General features: G+C 37.4%; 2 protein-coding genes across 10 annotated transcripts in view; one reads left to right on the top strand and one right to left on the bottom strand.

Annotated features, from left to right (window-relative positions):
• Window positions 1-3,084, bottom strand: part of FGFR1OP2 (FGFR1 oncogene partner 2) — a 28,274-nt gene extending 25,190 nt beyond the window's left edge. For both annotated transcript variants that reach the window (XM_055280313.2, XM_055280314.2), the window contains exon 1: window positions 2,625-3,084. The gene's annotated coding sequence lies outside the window, so the exon portion shown is untranslated. The remainder of the gene's footprint in view (window positions 1-2,624) is intronic.
• The window catches only part of INTS13 (integrator complex subunit 13), a 33,965-nt gene continuing 17,414 nt past the window's right edge, over window positions 3,012-19,562 (top strand). For 2 of the 8 annotated variants that reach the window (XM_055280307.2, XM_055280306.2), the window contains exons 1-8: window positions 3,012-3,523; window positions 4,529-4,764; window positions 6,721-6,795; window positions 12,723-12,925; window positions 13,347-13,427; window positions 15,775-15,865; window positions 17,145-17,273; window positions 19,227-19,311. In XM_055280307.2, the coding sequence (XP_055136282.1) occupies window positions 4,540-4,764; window positions 6,721-6,795; window positions 12,723-12,925; window positions 13,347-13,427; window positions 15,775-15,865; window positions 17,145-17,273; window positions 19,227-19,311 (889 nt within the window). In that variant the 5' untranslated portion in view covers window positions 3,012-3,523; window positions 4,529-4,539. The remainder of the gene's footprint in view (window positions 3,524-4,528; window positions 4,765-6,720; window positions 6,796-12,722; window positions 12,926-13,346; window positions 13,428-15,774; window positions 15,866-17,144; window positions 17,274-19,226; window positions 19,312-19,562) is intronic. The other 6 variants (XM_063639190.1, XM_063639188.1, XM_063639192.1 and 3 more) reach the window with 6 other exon arrangements.

Genomic DNA, 19,562 nt, shown 5'->3' with positions numbered 1-19,562 from the left:
ACCATTGTGTTTCCCCTCTTTTTTGGCCAGGAAGTGGAGTGGGAGGAAGAAGACTGTTTTCCAAACTCTCTAACAAGTTTCAAATTTTAAAAAACAGACTTCAGTAAAAAAGGAATATTCTAAACTTTTCGGCCTATTTTTATAGTGCCTATCTTAACTGGCCATAATACACTTACTTATGTTATTTTCTATAGGCAGGTCCAAATTACAGGTGAATCTTTTTTTTTTTTTTAGCAAGTTAAAAAAATTTTTTTTCTTTTCTGCATTAGTCACATTCTCGCCCACTTTACCACCCAAAGACTTCTGCAGTCAGACTCCTGGCAGAAGGCTTAGAACATTCTGCTGCTGATAAAAGAGAAACCACCACCCACCCAAGACAGCAATTGCCAGCTGTTTACTTTTAGATTTTGGTTAAGAAAAATTTAAGGAAATTCAAGTCAAATTTTTCAAGCCAACCTCAGAAAATAAATAGGAATATATATGAAATGTAAGAGAAATTAAAGACTAAAAAAAATTTCAAATATTTTCTAGGTAATTAATAAAAGCCTAGCAACCATTTTAATTAGGCATCACATTAATTGTAAGATCAATGAATGTTTACTGATTGGAAACTTCTGTTTCCCTTATCCACAAATCCACTACTCCTACCACTACATCTACACAGAAATATTGTGGCTACTGATACACCACAGATGTGTCTTTAAATGTCAACAATCTAGTTTAAATTTTTTCATGTTCGGGTATGTGTCTCTAATATTAATTAGTACATAATATGAACTGACCCATATGGAAATTAAAAAACCAAAAGGTATAGTTATGCTTTTCATATAAACTTATAATCTTAAGAATGCAAGAAAGAATGCATGTAAATTACATATAAAAATAAGCATTTATACAGGCACATCACTGTATCTGAAAGCAAAGAAAATTTTCACTGTCCTTGAAAATAGTGAAATGAATACATGTTTGGAACTGTATAAAGACACTTTCTGAAGAAAATTAATTTTTAAAGTTGGAAGAAAGATTTTGGAAGTAATGACACTAGAGGATTTTGTTTAAATTACACGTTCTCTTAGAATTGTGGCTGACTGTAAGTTTCATATCCATATGTTCAAAGAGTTGTGACAGTTCAAGAAGGAACTAACCTAATCTAAACCAGTTATTTCTAACCTACAGGCTAAGGAGTCACTGGAAGAGTTTCCTGAATGCACATACTCCAAGCACTGTCTGTAGTCTAAAACATTTCTGCTCCATTTCTCAAACATAAACAGATACTATAAAAATAAAATACAAAATCATTTAAAAGCATAGTTTTCTGTCATTATACATAATTTCAACCAACAATTACTAAAAGTACAATTGCATGTGTATTAGAAGTACAGGGTTTCTCATAATCACAACAGGTCAGGGACCTTTAAGCTAATGTACAGAGTTCCTTCTGGCTCCAAAATTCTATTATTTTAAAGGATGAAGAACTCTTATGGTGAATTCTTTAGAACTATTCCATTTCAATAAATATACATATGTATATATAAATAATGCTTGCTATGTGCCAAGTACTGGACTTTTTCTCAGAGATGAGTAAGACATGATTCCAGACAGACCCAGGTTCAAATTGGCAGGAGAGACAGATACAGAAACAAATAATACGACCTAATAAATACTGCAGAAGAAAGGTTTCAAATGCGTTGGGAGCACAGCGGTATCAATGTCACCTGGGGGAGTTTGAGAAGACAATGATTTATGAATTGGGTTTTGATAGGTGGTAAAATAGAGGAACAGTAAACATCCTAGACATCCGCACGTACAAAAGTACAGAGCTGTCAAAGCGCATGGCATATTTGGGGAAACAGCCAGTATAGTCTGGTATGGTCGGATATTAAAGCAAGACTAAAAGGTAAAATGGATTGGGGCAGACTGTAAAAGATCCTGAATGATGATGTGCTTAACAATTAGGATTTGATGCTGTCAGCAATACGATTACTAAAAAGTTTAAGGACAGAGATAAATATGTATTTTAGAATAACTCTACGGAAGGATTATAGAAGGAAAACCAGTGGAGGGCGGGGGGCGGGGGGGCAACCGCACTAATTCTGGCGAAAAAAAAAATAATAATACAGTGCAGTGGAAGTGGAAATGAAGAACCAAGGATGATTCCTGGTTTTCCAGTTCGGATAGCAGGACAGATACTGGAACCATTATCAGAGATGGGATAGAGAAGAAAGGCAGGAAGAGAACCAGAAAAGAATAATACCCCCTTGGAGAGCAGTTTCAAGAAACAAGTTATCTTCATTAAACGCTGCAAACAGGTGACTGACAAAGGGTCCCCCGTCCGGTGGTGAGCCCGCAGGTGGGTAAGGCAGGATGAAAGCAGATACGGAAGGTGTGTCCATAGAGTTAGAGCCAAAGCTTTTCATTGAACTTTCCGCACCGCATCTCCATTAAGAGAAGCTCGGAGCCGGTGGGGGGAGGCGGGAAGCAGGGAGCCCGGGGCGGGAAGACCCAGGGCCGGGCGCCGGTGGTTCAAGAGGCGCAAGGCACCGGCCCCGGCGAACGACAGCCCCGGCAAAGGACGCCTCCGATTCGCCCACCCCTGCTCCGGTCCCTGGATTTAGTCCACTTACTCTGCTCTTAGTCCCTCGCAGCCGTCAGCTGTGGCGATGCGGGATCAAAGCCTCTACCAACCGGGACCTATGCACTCAAGGGAAAAGACTCCGCGCCCCTAATCCGCCTCCTCAGCAAGCACACGCAGAATCGGACGGAGACAGCGGACGGGAGGCCGGGAAGCCAGTGGCGTTCAGCCCCATCACCGGCGGGGTAGACACCTCCGCCGACCGCCGCCGACCGCCTCCGACCGGCGCGCCCTGAGGACTCCAGCCTCGCGAGATTTCCTTCCGCGCGTTACGGTGGGCCAGAACCGATCACTCTCCGCTTTGCGCGAGAAGGCCGGGCGGGGCCCTTCTATGTCCCTCCCTATTCCTCCCCTCTCAGGCTTTCGCTCGGCCTCTCGCAAAGTCTCGCGAGTTTTTCCAGGGGAAACCGGCCTGGGTGGAAAGACCGAGAAGGGGAGTCCGGGTGGGTGGGCCCTACGCTTAGGGGGCCGTGGTTGGTACTTCGCTGTTGGGGAGGCTTTCAGGTCGCCCAGCTCCTGCTTCCCAATGGGTGACTGGGAAAATTAGCGGGTGGAAAATCTCGAGGGGTGGAGGGCCCCACCCTCTTCCTGTTTGGCGACTAGGACGCCTGGCCCTCCGAGGGGGAAGGGAGGCTTGGCGGGGCTGTCGGAGAGCGCTGTGCGCACGCGCGAGCCCGAGTGTATGAGTGTGCACGCGCACGCGCGCTCCTGCTCTTAGGAAGCCTGGGAAGGACCGGTGTGCTAGGAGATGATCGGGGAAAGCATAGTGCCCTGTCTGTGGCACCAGACACTCCCGACTGTGCGCTGACTCTCCCCACCCAGCCAGCAGCCTTTTCCAGAGAGGCTGTGGTCCATAGCCTCTTCGTTTTCACTGCAGGACCAGGCACGAAAGTAAGCGAACCTCGATACTGAGGTCTTCCCTATCCACTCACCTTGTATTTTCCACCCCCCACCCTCCAGCAAAGTGGGTCTAGAAGGTTTCTCAAAGAGAGTTTTGCATGAAGGGGAGATGCGTCTTGAAAGCAAGAGGTGAAAATATCTGGATCGTAAGAAATCAGTTCGTTTTGATTTAACACTTTGGCTTTGCTTGCCATGTGCTTTTAAAATGTGGATTGTCGATTCAGTATAAGATTTTGTTAGCGAAGCAGGGGAGTACCATATGCTCTGTTTTAATAAGAAAAAGTTTTAAAAGTTTTAAATTTCCTTCTACACACCAGTGTGATGGTAACAACTAAGTTTTTCTGCTCTACCTGGTAAATTACTGTGATGTTTCAAAAGCTAAGGGGAGAGTGTGAAGTTGGGGTCCTTATCCTAAGGCGAAGACCTGATGTGCCGTTATCTTAGGAGATGTTTATCTTTGTTTTGGCCTTTTCTTTTGCTGTCACTCCTCTTTCATGTTAATTCCGCACCCCTACCCGCCAGTCCCCCTTTTTCAGAAATCTTCAAACGTTTTTTCTTGGAGGGAATTGCAAAAATGCTGGCTTGGGGTTTATATGTGACTAATGTCAATTAGCAAGGATCATAAAGTTGTATTTCAAGAGTATTTACCACTTATTATGTTTTGTATATGTAAGGGAATCAAATACAATTAAATGTCAAAATGTTTCCTTCTGACAATTTTAAGTTCATTTTAAAAGCAAAACCAAAAATGCATGCACTGGTATTTTTGTCTGTGCCTGGTAGAGTGACAGCCTAATATGGTGTATTGATACCGTTGCTTTCTGGTCATGACCTCATTAAACTGTCCTTTGTTGGACAGATTTCTTTGAACATATTATTCATGTTCCCTACCAAGTCTTCTTGAGGGAAAGACAATCTTCTTGAGAAAATTAGAAAAAATGTAAGATATTAAATGTTATGTATAAATATTTGGCTAATATGTTTTTTCCCTTACAGGTTAAAACAAAATGAAGATTTTTTCTGAATCTCATAAAACAGTGTTTGTTGTGGATCACTGCCCTTATATGGCAGAATCATGCAGGCAGCATGTTGAGTTTGATATGCTGGTGAAGAATAGAACCCAAGGAATCATTCCTTTGGCCCCCATATCTAAATCATTGTGGACTTGCTCAGTAGAATCTTCCATGGAATATTGTAGAATAATGTATGACATATTTCCTTTCAAAAAGCTGGTGAGTGTGAAGTACAAACAAAATCATGATTTTGGGGATGTACTTAACTGCATAAGTGAATTTTTTCTATGAATTTGCTATAGGTAATGACTACGTGTTTATTACTTTAAAATGTAGTACATAACGCTGCCCTTTGGGATTAATATATAATGGATATTTAATTGGGGCCAGTAGTAATAACAGCTAACAATTATTGAGCACTTTACATGTGCCAGAGATATTTCAAAATGCTTCATATTTATTAATTTCCGTAATTCTCATAACAGTCATATTAGGTAGGAACTGTAGTTATTGAAGCAATATTCAAAGTATGTAACAACCAGTATAGAACACAGACTGACCATTGAGAGCTGCTGTCAAACTGTGCTGGCATGTAGCAGCTGACTGTCAGTCTTGTTTGTTGCTTCCCTGTTGTAGATCCGGAAACTGAGGTAAAGAGAAGAAACTTGTCCTGAGTCACATAGTTACTTAGAGGCAGAGCCAGAATTTGAACCTAAGCTGGCTGGCTGCTTGCAATTTTAGCGAATATATACTAAACTGCTGTATTGTTTGGCCATATTAGAAAGAAATACTTTTAAGAATGCTGAGTGGATATGGTTTATCAGTAAGAAGAGAAATGGATGATTGATATAAATTACAGGTATTAAAGTTTAATCTTAGATTTCAGTATCTTAAATGTCTTATTTTGGGAAAGTCATTTGGTTAGCCACAAGTGGAAGACTTGCTTTCTGTCTTACTTGAAGCAGCCTAGGCTGGGACCTAGCCAATTCTTAGACTGAGGAAGGTAGGGCAGTAGAGTAAAGGTGAACATAGTCTGATATTATACATTCACGTATATTCCAAATTAAAATATAAGCCCTTCTTAAAATTTGTGTGCATTCTATATATGATAAAAATATATAATGAGAGGGAATATAACTGATTTAGAGCACAGGCTTTGGTTCAGACCTTGGCATGGTTAACTACTAGCCGTGTGACTTTGATCATATTTCTTAATCTCTCCAAGCCTCAGTTTCCTCCCATGTCAGTATAACACTTACTTCCTTGATGTAAGCTTTAAAAGAGATAAATCTATGTAAAGTGGCTTATAAAATATATCCCTGTCAGATAAGCCTTGGAAGAGAAGATCAATTATCAAACTTCTTGGGGGAGGAAGGAAAACTGGTATTTCATCGATATATAGGGAAAAAGATCATAGATTAGATCATGTTGTCCAGAGTAAAGAAAGAAATCTAACCCTCTAGACAAAAAGAAACATGGGTCAGAATCATCATTTGATAAGTTTTCCAAAATGTTCCTTGTCATTATCTTACCTGATAGCAGGTAATTTTAAATTTTCAAATTTGCATTTTACTTTAAAACTTAGTGTAAAAACCATATCCATTATTTTGGCTTTCAGTGCCCTATATGATCCAGCTCCTGCCTATTTCTCTGAGTTTGTCTCCTCTCCCACTGCCTGTTCTGACTTTCACCCTTTCCAGGGTATATGCTTAGATGCCTTTGCATTTGTTATTTGCTGTACCCAGATTGTCTATCCCTGACTTTACGGTGGCTGGTTTTGGATTGCCTTCAGTTGCCACTTCTATGGAGAGTCCTTCTGTAACCACCCAATCTAAAGTAGCTAATTAACTTATTTTTCATAGCGTTTATCACTCTCTGAAATTATCTTGTTCATTTATTTGTTAGTATTCTTCCCGCAGTGCCCTCTGTCCTAGTAGGCTCCCCTCCCCTGACTTTCCCCACACTGTGAGTGACAGAACTTTTTTATTCATCACTCTGTTCCTATATACTCAGTGCCAGCAATAGCACCTGGCATGTACTACACATTCTGTAACTATAAAATGAAGAATGAATGAATCAGTGAAACAGTGTTAGAAATTGCATATTACTTGAAAATATGTTGGTGACTGAGTGAAATTAGAGTTGAATACTAATTGTTTCTTTGGAATCTATTAGGTGAATTTCATTGTGAGTGACTCTGGAGCACATGTTTTAAATTCTTGGACTCAAGAAGACCAAAATTTACAGGAGGTATGGTTAGATTTTGAGCTGTGGCCATTTGTAAATTATCTAAATGTAATACTTTAAAAAAAATTTTTTTTTAGGCCTGGCGCGGTGGCTCACGCCTGTAATCCCAGCACTTTGGGAGGCCGAGGCGGGCGGATCGCAAGGTCAGGAGATCAAGACTATCCTGGCTAACACAGTGAAACCCCGTCTCTACTGAAAATACAAAAAATTAGCCGGGTGAGGTGGCAGGCACCTGTAGTCCCAGCTACTCTGGAGGCTGAGGCAGGAGAATGGCGTGAACCCCAGGGGGCGGAGCCTGCAGTGAGCCAAGATAGCGCCACTGCACTCCGGCCTGTGCCACAGCAAGACTCCGTCTCAAAAAAAAAAAAAATACTAATTTTTTAAATCACTCTAGGATTTGCATATAGTGTTAAAATGCCAAGTCATATGAAAACAGCTATCTCCATTCTAGTCTTTCCCTACACCCAGCACCCCCAAGCAAACTTCCATTTTTTAGCGGTTGTCATATTTACTTCCAGATTTCTAAATAACATGTTTTTATTCCTGTTTATTGAGTTCTCTGTTTATTTATCTACTTATTTATTTATTTTGAGATGGAGTCTTGCTGTCACCCAGACTGGGGTGCATTGTGCCATCTCGGCTCACTGCAGCCTCTCCCAGGTTCAATAGATTCTCCTGCCTAAGCCTCCCGAGTAGCTGAGACTACAGGTGTGTGCCACCATGCCTGGCTAATTTCTGTATTTTTTAGTAGAAATAGGGTTTAGCCACGTTGGCCAGGCTGGTCTTGAACTCCTGACCTTCATGTGTCTAATGCCTGCCACCTTCCCTTGTGTTCTCAATATTAATATGTCAGAATTGTTGGTTATTTCAAAGTTTCATGTTGGCATTATAACATCTACATAAAGTATTATTCACTGTTAAGCCAAGTAATATATATGGTTAGTTCCTTATATAGCTTTTTGTTTATTCCTGGAATTATTTATTATCTCCTTTTTCTCCACTTTATGTGTTTTGTTTTCATAATATCCATTGCTGCTTTTCCTCATGCTTCTACAAAACTGCGCAATATTTTGATCATAAGTGTATTAGATAATTCAGCAGTTTGATTTTGTCCCCTGAGGAACTTCTTGGAGCACAGTCTTCTGCTCCAGTTTGGACTGGCTGCTTTCTAGGCCCACTGCACTCCTATCATCCTTCTCTCCCTATTTTTCAGATCCCATTTTTTTTCCTCTCTTTTTCTTTGTGTAATCTTTTGTTTTGGTAGAACATAACCTCTGGGATGCCTGTAGTTTACCTTGCCCTTTGCTGATACTTTGGGTGTAGAAATTACGTATTGGAAATAACTTTTTCCTCAAAATTTTGAGGGCATTATATACTCCACAAAATTATATGTTTTATAGCCTCCAATGCTGAGAAGCCTAACACCATTTTTCTTCATAATTTTGCACTGAAAGCTGTTAGAATCTCAGTGGTGTGCCTTGGTGTTGATCTGTTCTCATCCGTTGTGCTAGGCTTCATATTTTCCAGTACAGGGAAATTTCCCTGCATTGTTTCATTGAGAATGTTCTTGTCTCTGTGTTCTGTGTCTTTCAGGAATATCCAGTCCTAGGATGTTAGACCTCCTGCATTAAATTCCTTACTGTTTTTCTCAATGATCCTTTCATTGTCAGTCATTCTGCTTTTTTGACTCTTTTAACCCTTGTATAGAACTCTTTATTTGATTGTACTTTTAATTTCCAAGAACTTTGACTTATACTCTACTTATGTCTGTTTTCGTCATATCCTTTTCTTGTTTTATGGGTGTAATTTTACCTGCAGGTATTAACATTAGTTTATTTGATGTTTTCTTTTGTGCCTTCTGTGTTCTCACAGTTCTTTTTTTATGTTAAGGCATTTCTTAAATGCCTGCTGGTAGTTAGCTAGACAGTCTTATTTAAAAGCAAGGCACTAAATGGCAGATTAGAAAATCTACACGTTATGGAGTAGGTATTGCTGACTATACTTCATTGTAGTTTTAGCCGATTGTTTGCACTGGGGAACCTCCAAATATTGGAGTTGACAGATGGTTTCTCTGGGACTGTTCTTCTACTCTTTTATCTGTATGACAACTTGGTTGTCAGCTCTCTGGGAGACGGGAGAGGATAAGTTATACCATTTCCTCTGTAGCATTAGCCATATTTCAGATGCACAGTAAGTCTCACATAGATAGTGGCTACTGTATTGGACAGCACAGATAGAGAACATTTCCGTCATCACAGTAAGTTCTATTGCGCAGTAGTGATTTAGTATCTTACCTTTACTCTCTTATGTGCTTTTTGTATCCATGTTTGATACCTTTCAGTTTCAGTTCTTCCGAGGAATGTGATTCTGTATCTTGTGGGGTAGGGGAGACGTAGTCACTTACACAGGTAGGGTGTAAGTAAGATCTGGGAGTCAAGTTGTTCCTTAAACTGACTTCAAGCTATTGACATTTTTAGTATCTTGCCTTACCCCGCTGTGTTTGATAATTGGTGCCTCCAGTTCTTGAACTTCTCCTGGATTCTGCAGGGTATATTATTTTGCCTTTTACCTTCCACGGGCACTTAGATTTCTGCGTATTCAGTCTTTTTAAGTTCATCACCACTCCTTCATCCATTTTTATATATTCTTGTTGATGTCTATCTTGTTCGTTGTTGTCTCTTCCACTCACTTCACGCTTGTGGGTTTGTGCTTTCTTTTTTGGTTTATGTGTTTTGTTTTGTTTTGTTTTGTTTTGTTTTAAGACTGAGTTTTGCTCTTGTTGCCCAGGCTGGAGTGCAGTGGCGCGATCTCGGCTCACTGCAACCTCCACCTCCCAGGTTCAAGCAATTCTCCTGCCTCAGCTTCCCAAGTAGCTGGAATTACAGGTGCCTGCCACTACGCCCGGCTAATTTTTGTATTTTTAGTACAGATGAGGTTTCACCATGTTGGCCAGGCTGGTCTTGAACTCCTGACCTCAGGTGATCCACCCGCCTCGGCCACCCAAAGTGCTGGGAGCCACCACGCACAGCCCTGGTTTATGTTTTTTAGTAAGTAAAATGTTTTACTTCGATTTTAGTGGAGGAAGCAGAAATCAACTCATGCTCAACCAGTTAGGTTTATGTTTTAACATTATTTGTCTGAAGATACTGAGTTACTAGTAGCTTATGTTCTTTGCCATTATTTAGTTGGATAGAAGACTTCAGTCTACGAGGTCCTTCCCTGATGAATGTGAACAACATGAGAAACAAGGCTTTAGTGAAATAATTGAATACATTATTTGAATTATTTAATGCCAACATTTTTTTTTGTTAACGGGTGCTATGCAGTGGTAACAATCCCATCCAAGGTGTTTTTATTATTTTTTGTTTGTTTTTCTTTTTCTTTTATTTATTTATTTATTTCGAGACGGAGTCTCACTCTGTTGCCCAGGCTGGAGTGCAGTGGCACAATCTTGGCTCACTGCAACCTCCGCCTCCCGGGTTCAAGTGATTTTCTTGTCTCAGTCTCCCAAGTAGCTGGGACTACAGGTGTGAGCCACCATGCCCGGCTAATTTTTTGTATTTTTCGTAGAGATGGGGTTTCACTGTGTTAGCTAGGATGGTCTTGATCTCCTAACCTCAAGTGATCTGCCTGCCTCGGCCTCCCAAAGGGCTGGGATTACAGGCATGAGCCACTGTGCCTGTCTTCTTCGTCTTTTTTTAAAATTTTATTTTATTTTATTTTTCTCTGAGGTTAGTTTTAAATAGAACGCTTTTAAAGAAAATGTGTTTTATCATACTGTTGATCTTAAAATGTTTGTGATTAGTATTATATGTGAACAAAGCTAACCTTTCATTCTTTTGAGGTAGTTCACTCAGTAGGCTTTGATTGGCTTGGCTTTGCACTAATATCATTCCAGAATGTTCTTAATATACTATTACCTGAAAAAACAATTTTAAGAATTCCATACGTTTCCACTGTACTCTTTTTTAAATACTGTGAAAGAAGTGTTTACCTTTTTCAAGAGGTACTGTGAAAGAAGTGTGAAGGCTTTCTAGTAATATATGAATAAAAATAAGTACAAATCTGTGTAGATTTGTACCTACTGACTGCACCTCTGCAGTGCAGTAAAAGTGTGCATTTGATGAATAGGTATGCTAGTCATAAAGGAATTATTACTACTTTTGCTTTCCCAAGGTGAAGGTACATGATATCCCATTCATTGCTTTTAAATTTTGAATGGAGGGGGAAACTCCAGTTGTGAAAGCAACTATATAGCAAATCACTGGTGTTCAAGAATATGTAAAAGAATGTACATTTTGTATAAATTATGTATAATCTTGTCTATATTTAATGTTTGGCTTTGGTTATCCATGTCACACCTTTTCCCTATGTTAAACCTTTATGTCTCTATGTCTGTCCTGTGCCAGTACCAGACTATCTTGATTACCATTGTTTTGTAGTAAGTTTTAAAAATAGGAAGTGTGACTCTTCTTACCTTGTTCTTTTTGAAGATTGTTTTGGCCAGTCTGGGTCCCTTGCAATTCCATATGAATTTTAGAATCACCTTATCAATTACTACAAAGAAGTTGGGGATTATGTTGACACTGTAGGTCAGTTTGGATAATATGGCCATCTTAACAATATTAACTCTTCCAATCCATGAGCATGGTATGTTTTTCATTTTTTAGATCTTTAATTTCTTTCAACAATGTTTTGTTGTTTTCAGAGTATAAGTTTTATAGTTCTTGTTAAATTTATTTCTAAGTATTTTGTTTTTGATGCTGTTTTAAGTGGGATTTTAAAAAAATTTAGTCTTCAGATTATTATAAGTGTATAGAAATACAATTGATTTTTGTGTATTAATCTTGTATACTACAGGTTTGCTGAACTTGTATATTAGTTATAATAGTTTTTTAGTGGATACCTTGGGATTTCATAAATTCAGGATCATGTCATCTGCAACATAGAAATAGTTTTACCTCTTTCTTTCCAATCTGGATTCTGTTCGTTCTCTCTCTCTCTCTTCCTTCCTTCCCGTTTTCCTTCTTTCTTCCTTTCTTTCTCTCTCCTTCCTTCCTTCCTTTCTTCCTTCTTTCCTTCCTTCCTTTCTTCCTTCTTTCCTTCCTTCCTTTCTTCCTTTCTGTCTTTTTTGTCTCTCTTCATCACCTAGGCCAGAGTTCAGTGGCTGAACTCCTGGGCTCAAGCGATCCTTCTGCCTCAGCCTTCTAAGTAGCTAGGACTATGGGTGGGTGTACACCACCCCACCTAGCTGATTTTTTAGTTTTTTTTTTTCTTTTTACAGAAACGGTGTTTTGCCTTGTTGCCCAGCCTAATCTTGAACTCTTGGCCTCAAGCAATTGTCCTGCCTTGGCTTCCCAAAGTACTGGGATTACAGGCATGAGCCACTGGGCTTGGCATGGATTTCTTTTATTTCTTTTTCTTTCCTATTGCCTTGGCTAGAACTTCCAGTACAGTGTTGAATGGAAGTGATGAGAGTAAACATCTTTGTTACTGATGAGTAGGGAGAATTCATCCAATCTTTCACCATTAAGTATGATGTTATCAGTAGGTTTTTCATAGGTATCCTTTATCTTCTTGAGGAAGTTCCCTTCTGTTGCTAATTTTTTTAATTATGAAAAGGTTTTGGATCTTGTCAAGTGCTGTTTCTGTGTTTATTGAGATGTATGTGATTTTTATTTTATTGATATATGATGTATTGTAATAATTGATATTTGCATATTAAATAAACTTTGCATTCCTAGAATAAGTCCCACTTGTTCATGGTGTATAATTCTTTGTGTGTTACTGGATTTGGTTTGCTACTATTTTCTTAAGAATGTTCATGTCCGTATATGTAAGATACATTGGTGTGTAGTTTTCTTTCTTGTGAGATTTTTATCTGAATTGCACATACTTTTGTCAACATAATTGTTTGTCCTTTTACTTAGCTAATGGCAGCATTAGCTGCTGTTGGGCCTCCTAATCCTCGGGCAGATCCAGAGTGCTGCAGTATTCTGCATGGTCTTGTTGCAGCAGTGGAAACTCTCTGCAAAATTACCGAATACCAACATGAGGCTCGTACTCTACTCATGGAGAATGCAGAACGTGTTGGAAATAGAGGACGAATAATCTGTATTACTAATGCAAAAAGGTGAGGTGTTGATTATAGCAATTCTTTCACTGTGGGAATTTTAAAATCCTGTTGTAGTTTTTCAGAATACTAGAGACAGCATGTTTACATGTTTATGTTTAAGCATACTACAAGTGGCCTTTCTGATTTTTTTCTTTTCTTTTTTTTTTTTTGCCTTTTAATATTGAGGCTGTGTTCCATTCTAAAATAAAGACTTATCTCATTGAAAACTGTTTAGATTGCCATCATGTAGGTAAATTTAACATTTTTTCTCACTGGTTTTTCAGCTAGTTGTTTAGTGGTATGACTGAGGACACTAAAGATAGTCCTTAGTGAAGTAACTTTGAATGTCTATAACACCATAATACAGCAGAAGCGTGTTCTGAACTTTTTCTCTTACTGTTTATTCCTTTAAATTTGCTATATCTTTTTTATGCCATAGTGATAGTCATGTGCGAATGCTTGAAGACTGTGTCCAGGAAACGATTCATGAACATAACAAGCTTGCTGCAAATTCAGATCAGTGAGTATAATTCATAAATGAAGTAAATATGTTCACGTGGATAGATATATGTTATAATTATTTCCAATAACTTAAAAGTGACTGGTAGCGTTTCCCTGAATTCTCTACTGACTCAACAAATTAGTCAAAAAATGTATGTTTGATCAGAAACTTTTTTTTTCATTTTCCCTTTCACTTTAATTTACTTTTCTCCCACAAGAAAGGTGATCGAAAGGATAAAATAATACATAAATTTATAATGTGTATTTGTTTTGATGGTTTTTTCTCATAGTTGTGTTTCGAATTTGTAAAATGTGCTGGGTGTAGTGGCTTATGCCTGTTATCCCAGCACTTTGCGGGGCTGAAGTGGAGAGATAACCTGAGCTCAGGAGTTCAAGACAAGCCTGAGCAACATGGCAAAACCCTGTCTCTACAAAAAATATAAAAATTAGCCAGGCCTGGTGGCATGTGCCTGTAGTCCCAGCTACTCAGGCAGCTGAGGCAGGAAAATTGCTTGAGCCTGGGAGGTGGAGGTTGCATTGAACCAAGGCTGTGCCACTACACTCCAGCCTGGGCGACAGAGCAAGACCATGTCTCAAAAAAAAAATAAATTTAATTTAAATTTAAATTTTTTAAAAATTGTTAAATATGCAAGTTGTTAGTGGTGTTATTCAGTATGTACCACATCTAAACATAACAAGTAGTTGCATTGTGTGACTTTTTAAAAAAACTTTTTCTGTTTCCGAAAAGGAAAACAGTTTTTTTCCTCCATACTCACACTAGTACTTTTGATCAAATGTGTGGGTTTTTCTTCCGCGCCAATTCTCCAACTCTGTAGATACCAACTGTGTGTCCTACAATTCAATTATGACAATCCTTGGAGTTAATACAGACCCCACAGATTAGTTATTGCAGACTCAGTTCCACAAGGCTGTACCTCACTTAGACACAAATCTCGACTAGTGGTTCCCCACACTTTCGTCTGACTTGGCTACAAATTAGGTGTTTCCACAACCCCCTCCTCATGTTCAATACTTTGTTCTGATGGGCTTATAGAACTCAGGGAAACACTTCAGTTTTCTGATTTATTGTAAAGGATACAGATGAATAGCCACATGAAGAGGATGAGGTTGGAAGGATCCCAAGTGCGTCAGGTTCTGTCCCTGTGGAGTTGAGGTGTACCACCCTCCCAGCACATGGATGAGTTTACCAACCTAGAAGCTCTCTGAGCCCCATACTTTAGGGATTTTTATGGAGGCTTCATGTAGTGTGATTGATTATTAACTCAGTATCTAGCTTCTCTCCCCTCTCTGGAGGATAGCAGAGTGGGGCTGAATGCTGCTGCGCTTCTAATCATGGCTTGTTCTTTCTGGTGACCAGACTCCATTGCGGAGCTGTCCAGGATCCCACTAAAGTTGCTTCAGTAGAAGAAAAGATGCTCCTGTCGCCCAGGAAATTCCAATGAACTTAAGAACTATGTGTCAAGAACTGGGGTCAGAAACCAAATATTAGAGCAAAAGATGCTCCTAGCACCCCTGTCATTTAGGAAGTTACAAGGATTTTAGGAGCTCTGTGCCAGGAAGCATGAGCAGAGACCAATATGTATATTTGTGATTGTATCACGGCTAGTAAAGCCATGCTTGGAACTATTGCAATGTGGACTTTTTTAGAGTGATTATTAGTTTTCTTAGGTGTGGTCATGGTATTATTGTTATGAGTAGGATTGTTCTCACTAGGAGAAGCAGGCTGAAGTGTTTAGGACTACACATCAAGCCCCCTGCAACTTACTCTCAAATGGTTTAATTAAAAAGTGTACATCTACTTAGGTATAGTATATAGAGAAAGCAAATATAGCTAACAGTGACTAGGTAAAGGACATACGGTTGTTCATTGAATAGTACTTTTCTTTCAACTTTCCTGTGGGTCTGGAAATTTCAAAATTAAAAAGTTGGGGGAAATTTTTAGGATTACCAATCCTATAACTTGGAAATAACTAATTATAAGTAACGGTTAGTATTGCCTGATTTTATCCTTAAGAAATATTAGTATAAGGGAAATTAATACACAATATATTCATTTTCGCTGTTGCAGTTATTGAAAATTATACTTAATTATAAGAGTTTTCTCTTTATCCTTGAGACACAATTATTATTTTTTGCATTTAAATTAAATTTGTATACTCATTAAGTGTTCATACAGGTATAGCAATTACATGTACTGCCTTTCTAATATTTAGCTTTTGGGTTAACAGTAATATCTGATTGTAGCGATATGCTGTTTTAATATGTTAAGGTTTTAATAGTTTACCTGCTTGAATTCTTTACATACTATGTATTCTTATATTTTAAGTCAAAAATTTCTCTTTAAGTCTCATGCAGATTCAAAAATGTGAGTTGGTCTTGATCCATACCTACCCAGTTGGTGAAGACAGCCTTGTATCTGATCGTTCTAAAAAAGAGGTGAGTGTTGAAATAATGAAAGGAAAGGCCATTGTGGTTAATAAGAATAAATACTGAGAAGGGTTATCGTTAAAATGATCCACTGCCAATATTTTCTGCCAAGAAAATATTTTGAGTTTTCAAAGTAAACCTCTATGTCAAGACATCTAGGTTGGTTCTTTATGGTATAATTGTGGATTTTAAAGTGTTTTCTATTCTGCCTGCCTCTTCATGTTTGTTTATTTTATCAAAATGTGTTACAAACCATACATAGTTTGTATTGTTCTTAAAATTTTATTTACTTTAGTGATTACGTTCTGTAAAAATCTTTTTCCTTATTAGAAAAGCAATACACTCTTTAACAAAAAATATATTCCAATAAAAAATTAATTTTACACATTCAGAGGGAAAAATCTTATTTTCCAACCTTGGTTTTACTTTTTAAATAACTTTGAATAATTTTAAAGGAATAGATGATCCTGTTGATTGTTAAATGGATCCACATCATAATATTCTCTATCAGTAATTTATGTTTAGAAATATAGATATATGTCCCGGTTTTTCATTTTGCATTATTTAATATAAACATCGTGAGTATTACCTTAGTCCATGAATTTTTGTAGTTAAGTGGTATTTTTAGTCATTATTGCTATCATTGTGTTTTTAAGTGGTTTCCAGTGTAAGCCTCTTTCTTATTAACTTTTTTCTGCCTCTTTTGATAATGTGGCAATGTTAGTTTTATTTTATGATAATGAAAATTTATTTGTAATTAATATTATTGCCCTGAAATGAGTAAGATTTTGTGTTATCTTGTTGTACACTACTTCTAGCTGCCTTATTTATTGGTGACAGAATGAAATTTTTGTGGTGATTTCCACATTCTGTCTTTTAGTTTTATCTGCAGGGTTTTGTCCTCTCAACAAAATAAATTATTTTTTCTGCAGTGTACTTCAAATCCATTTTGCATGTAGATAAAAAGACGTAAAAATTGTAAAGAAATATATTTAAATATTTCACTCTAAATTTCAGGGGGACAGGGATTATGTCTGTTCACTGCTGTGTTCTATATACTCATAGTTTCTGGTATCTAGCAAACTGATTAATACGTATGTGGGGAGTGAATGAATGCATGAAAGTGTATTGCTAAAATAATTGTCATGGTTAACTTATGGATCCTTTTTTTCCAACTTCTAAAATGTTAAAAATACTTAATTTTAATGGATTTATACTGAAATATTTAGCAGTAGGTTATAATGAATTAATATTTTGTGGATTATTTTTCTTGCATATTTTTCTGTAGTTGTCCCCAGTTTTAACCAGTGAAGTTCACAGTGTTCGTGCAGGACGGCATCTTGCTACCAAATTGAATATTTTAGTACAGCAACATTTTGACTTGGCTTCAACTACTATTACAAATATTCCAATGAAGGTAGGCAGTTCTTTTTCCCGCTATTTTGAAAGTGCTGCTTTGCTTTTTAAATATTTGAGGCCAGACGTGGTAGCTCATGCCTGTAATCCCAGCACTTTGGGAGGCTGAGATGGGAGGATCACTTGAGGCCAGGAGTTAGAGACCAGTCTGGTCAACATAGTACAATCCCATCTCAATATAAAATAAATAAATAAATAAATAATTGTTGGACATGTATTATTTATTTTAATTGAACCTTTACCTTTTCTCCCCATATCGTATTTTCTGTTTTGCTAGCCCACATTCAATGTCTTTGACCAGGTCAGTAAATACTGAAAAGCAACCAGAAAGGATCACAGAATAAAATGCTATATTTTTGTTTTCTAATAAGAACATGTTATGTGAGCTCTCTTGAAACAAAAAAATGCTCTCATTGTTTTCATCAAAATATAATTTCTATTTTAAATTATTATTCTGTGATTCTTTTCCTGACAGCTGTGTTATTAGATTTTGCTTACTTTGTGTATTCTAGTGGATCTTTTATTCTCTATGTTTTTGTTGTTGCCCACCCGGTATAAAGGTGTTTATAGCTAATAGGTCTAACTAGGGGAAAATAGCTCATGGTTTTAAATTAGTTTATTACTCTCTAACTGAAAGACCATAGATGTGAGCCCTGTGATTTTACTGGTGGATTTTTTAAGGAATCTATTGCTACCTGTTCATTTTCATTATATTAACATTATCATTAAGTTGTTTTAGGGCTAGCACTAAGTTGTTTTAGCACTAGCACATTATATTAACATTATCATTAAGTTGTTTTAGTGCCTGGCCCATAGTAAGCTTCAAATGAGTTTTTACTGAGTGGAATGGAATTTAATTGTATTGATTATGTTTACAAATATAAAGTAGCCACTGTATGTCAAAATTCAAATTTTTCTTACATTCCAGTTTCTATTTTCTGCCACTATATTATGAACAATAAATTGCATGAGAAATATAATCTTTTCATTATTAATTTCTTAATGCCATTGGCCGGTTTTTCACTACAAATTTTAGGCTTACCCTGTAGAATCTTTTGGATGCAGAAGTAAATAACATAATAGGTACACTTTAATATTAATGTCATGTGTTATAAGAAAAATACTCTGATAGCTTGCCTGTTAATTTTGATCATATTTGTGTGCTACTGGTGTGACTCTTCAATCTTTGTGTTTTTTGGTAAATAGATAATGTTGAAATTCCTATTTCCTATTACTGAAAACAAGTTACTAAACTTGTTTATTAGTTCGTATTTTATATAATTGATATTTGCTAATTCACTGTAGGTATTTAAAGATGCTATTTCCTCTTTTTAACAATGATTTTGCTTGAAATTTATGTAAATTATTTCAATTACATTATATTTGTATATTAAAAATATTGGCAAGACTGCATTTGGAGTAAAAAAAAAATTCAAAATTTCTGAGTTAGTCATCTTTGTTAATTCTGACATAATGTAAAAAAATCATTAAATACTTTATTACCTGTATATTTCCTGTTTTTTTTTTTTTTTTTTTTTTTTTTTTTTGAGACAGAGTCTCGCTCTGTCGCCCGGGCTGGAGTGCAGTGGCGCAATCTCGGCTCACTGCAAGCTCCGCCTCCCGAGTTCACGCCATTCTCCTGCCTCAGCCTCCGAGTAGCTGGGACTATAGGCGCCCGCCACCGCGCCCGGCTAATTTTTTGTATTTTTTAGTAGAGACGGGGTTTCACCGTGGTCTCGATCTCCTGACCTCGTGATCCGCTCGAGTTGTTTTTTAATGGAGTTTATGTTACATGGAAAACTTGCATCTTTAAATAGATTATCCCATTATTTTAGCTAATTATTATTGAATGTATTGGACCTCATTTTAAACAAAAAGCAAAATGAAAATTAATAATTTTATTATTTTGAAAGCAAAACCAAGTTTTTTTAAATGTTTGAAATTTTACTTCAAGGAAGAACAGCATGCTAACACATCTGCCAATTATGATGTGGAGCTACTTCATCACAAAGATGCACATGTAGATTTCCTGAAAAGTGGTAAGAGACATTTGACAGTATTATTATGTATGATCTAACATATGAAAGCATATTACAGTAGCCCCCACATCCTCAGGGAAGACATTCCAAGATCCCCAGTGGATGCCTGAAATCTCAGATGGTCTCGAACCCTATACTGTATATACTGTTTTCTCCTATACATACATACCTATGATAAAGTTCAATTTATAAATTAGGCAAAGCAGGAGATCAATAACAATAAAAATGAAATAGAACAATTATAACAATAT

Source organism: Symphalangus syndactylus, chromosome 5, assembly GCF_028878055.3.
Source record: "Symphalangus syndactylus isolate Jambi chromosome 5, NHGRI_mSymSyn1-v2.1_pri, whole genome shotgun sequence".
Taxonomy (NCBI): Eukaryota; Metazoa; Chordata; class Mammalia; order Primates; family Hylobatidae; genus Symphalangus; species Symphalangus syndactylus.
This window is presented reverse-complemented; position numbering and strand designations above follow the sequence as displayed.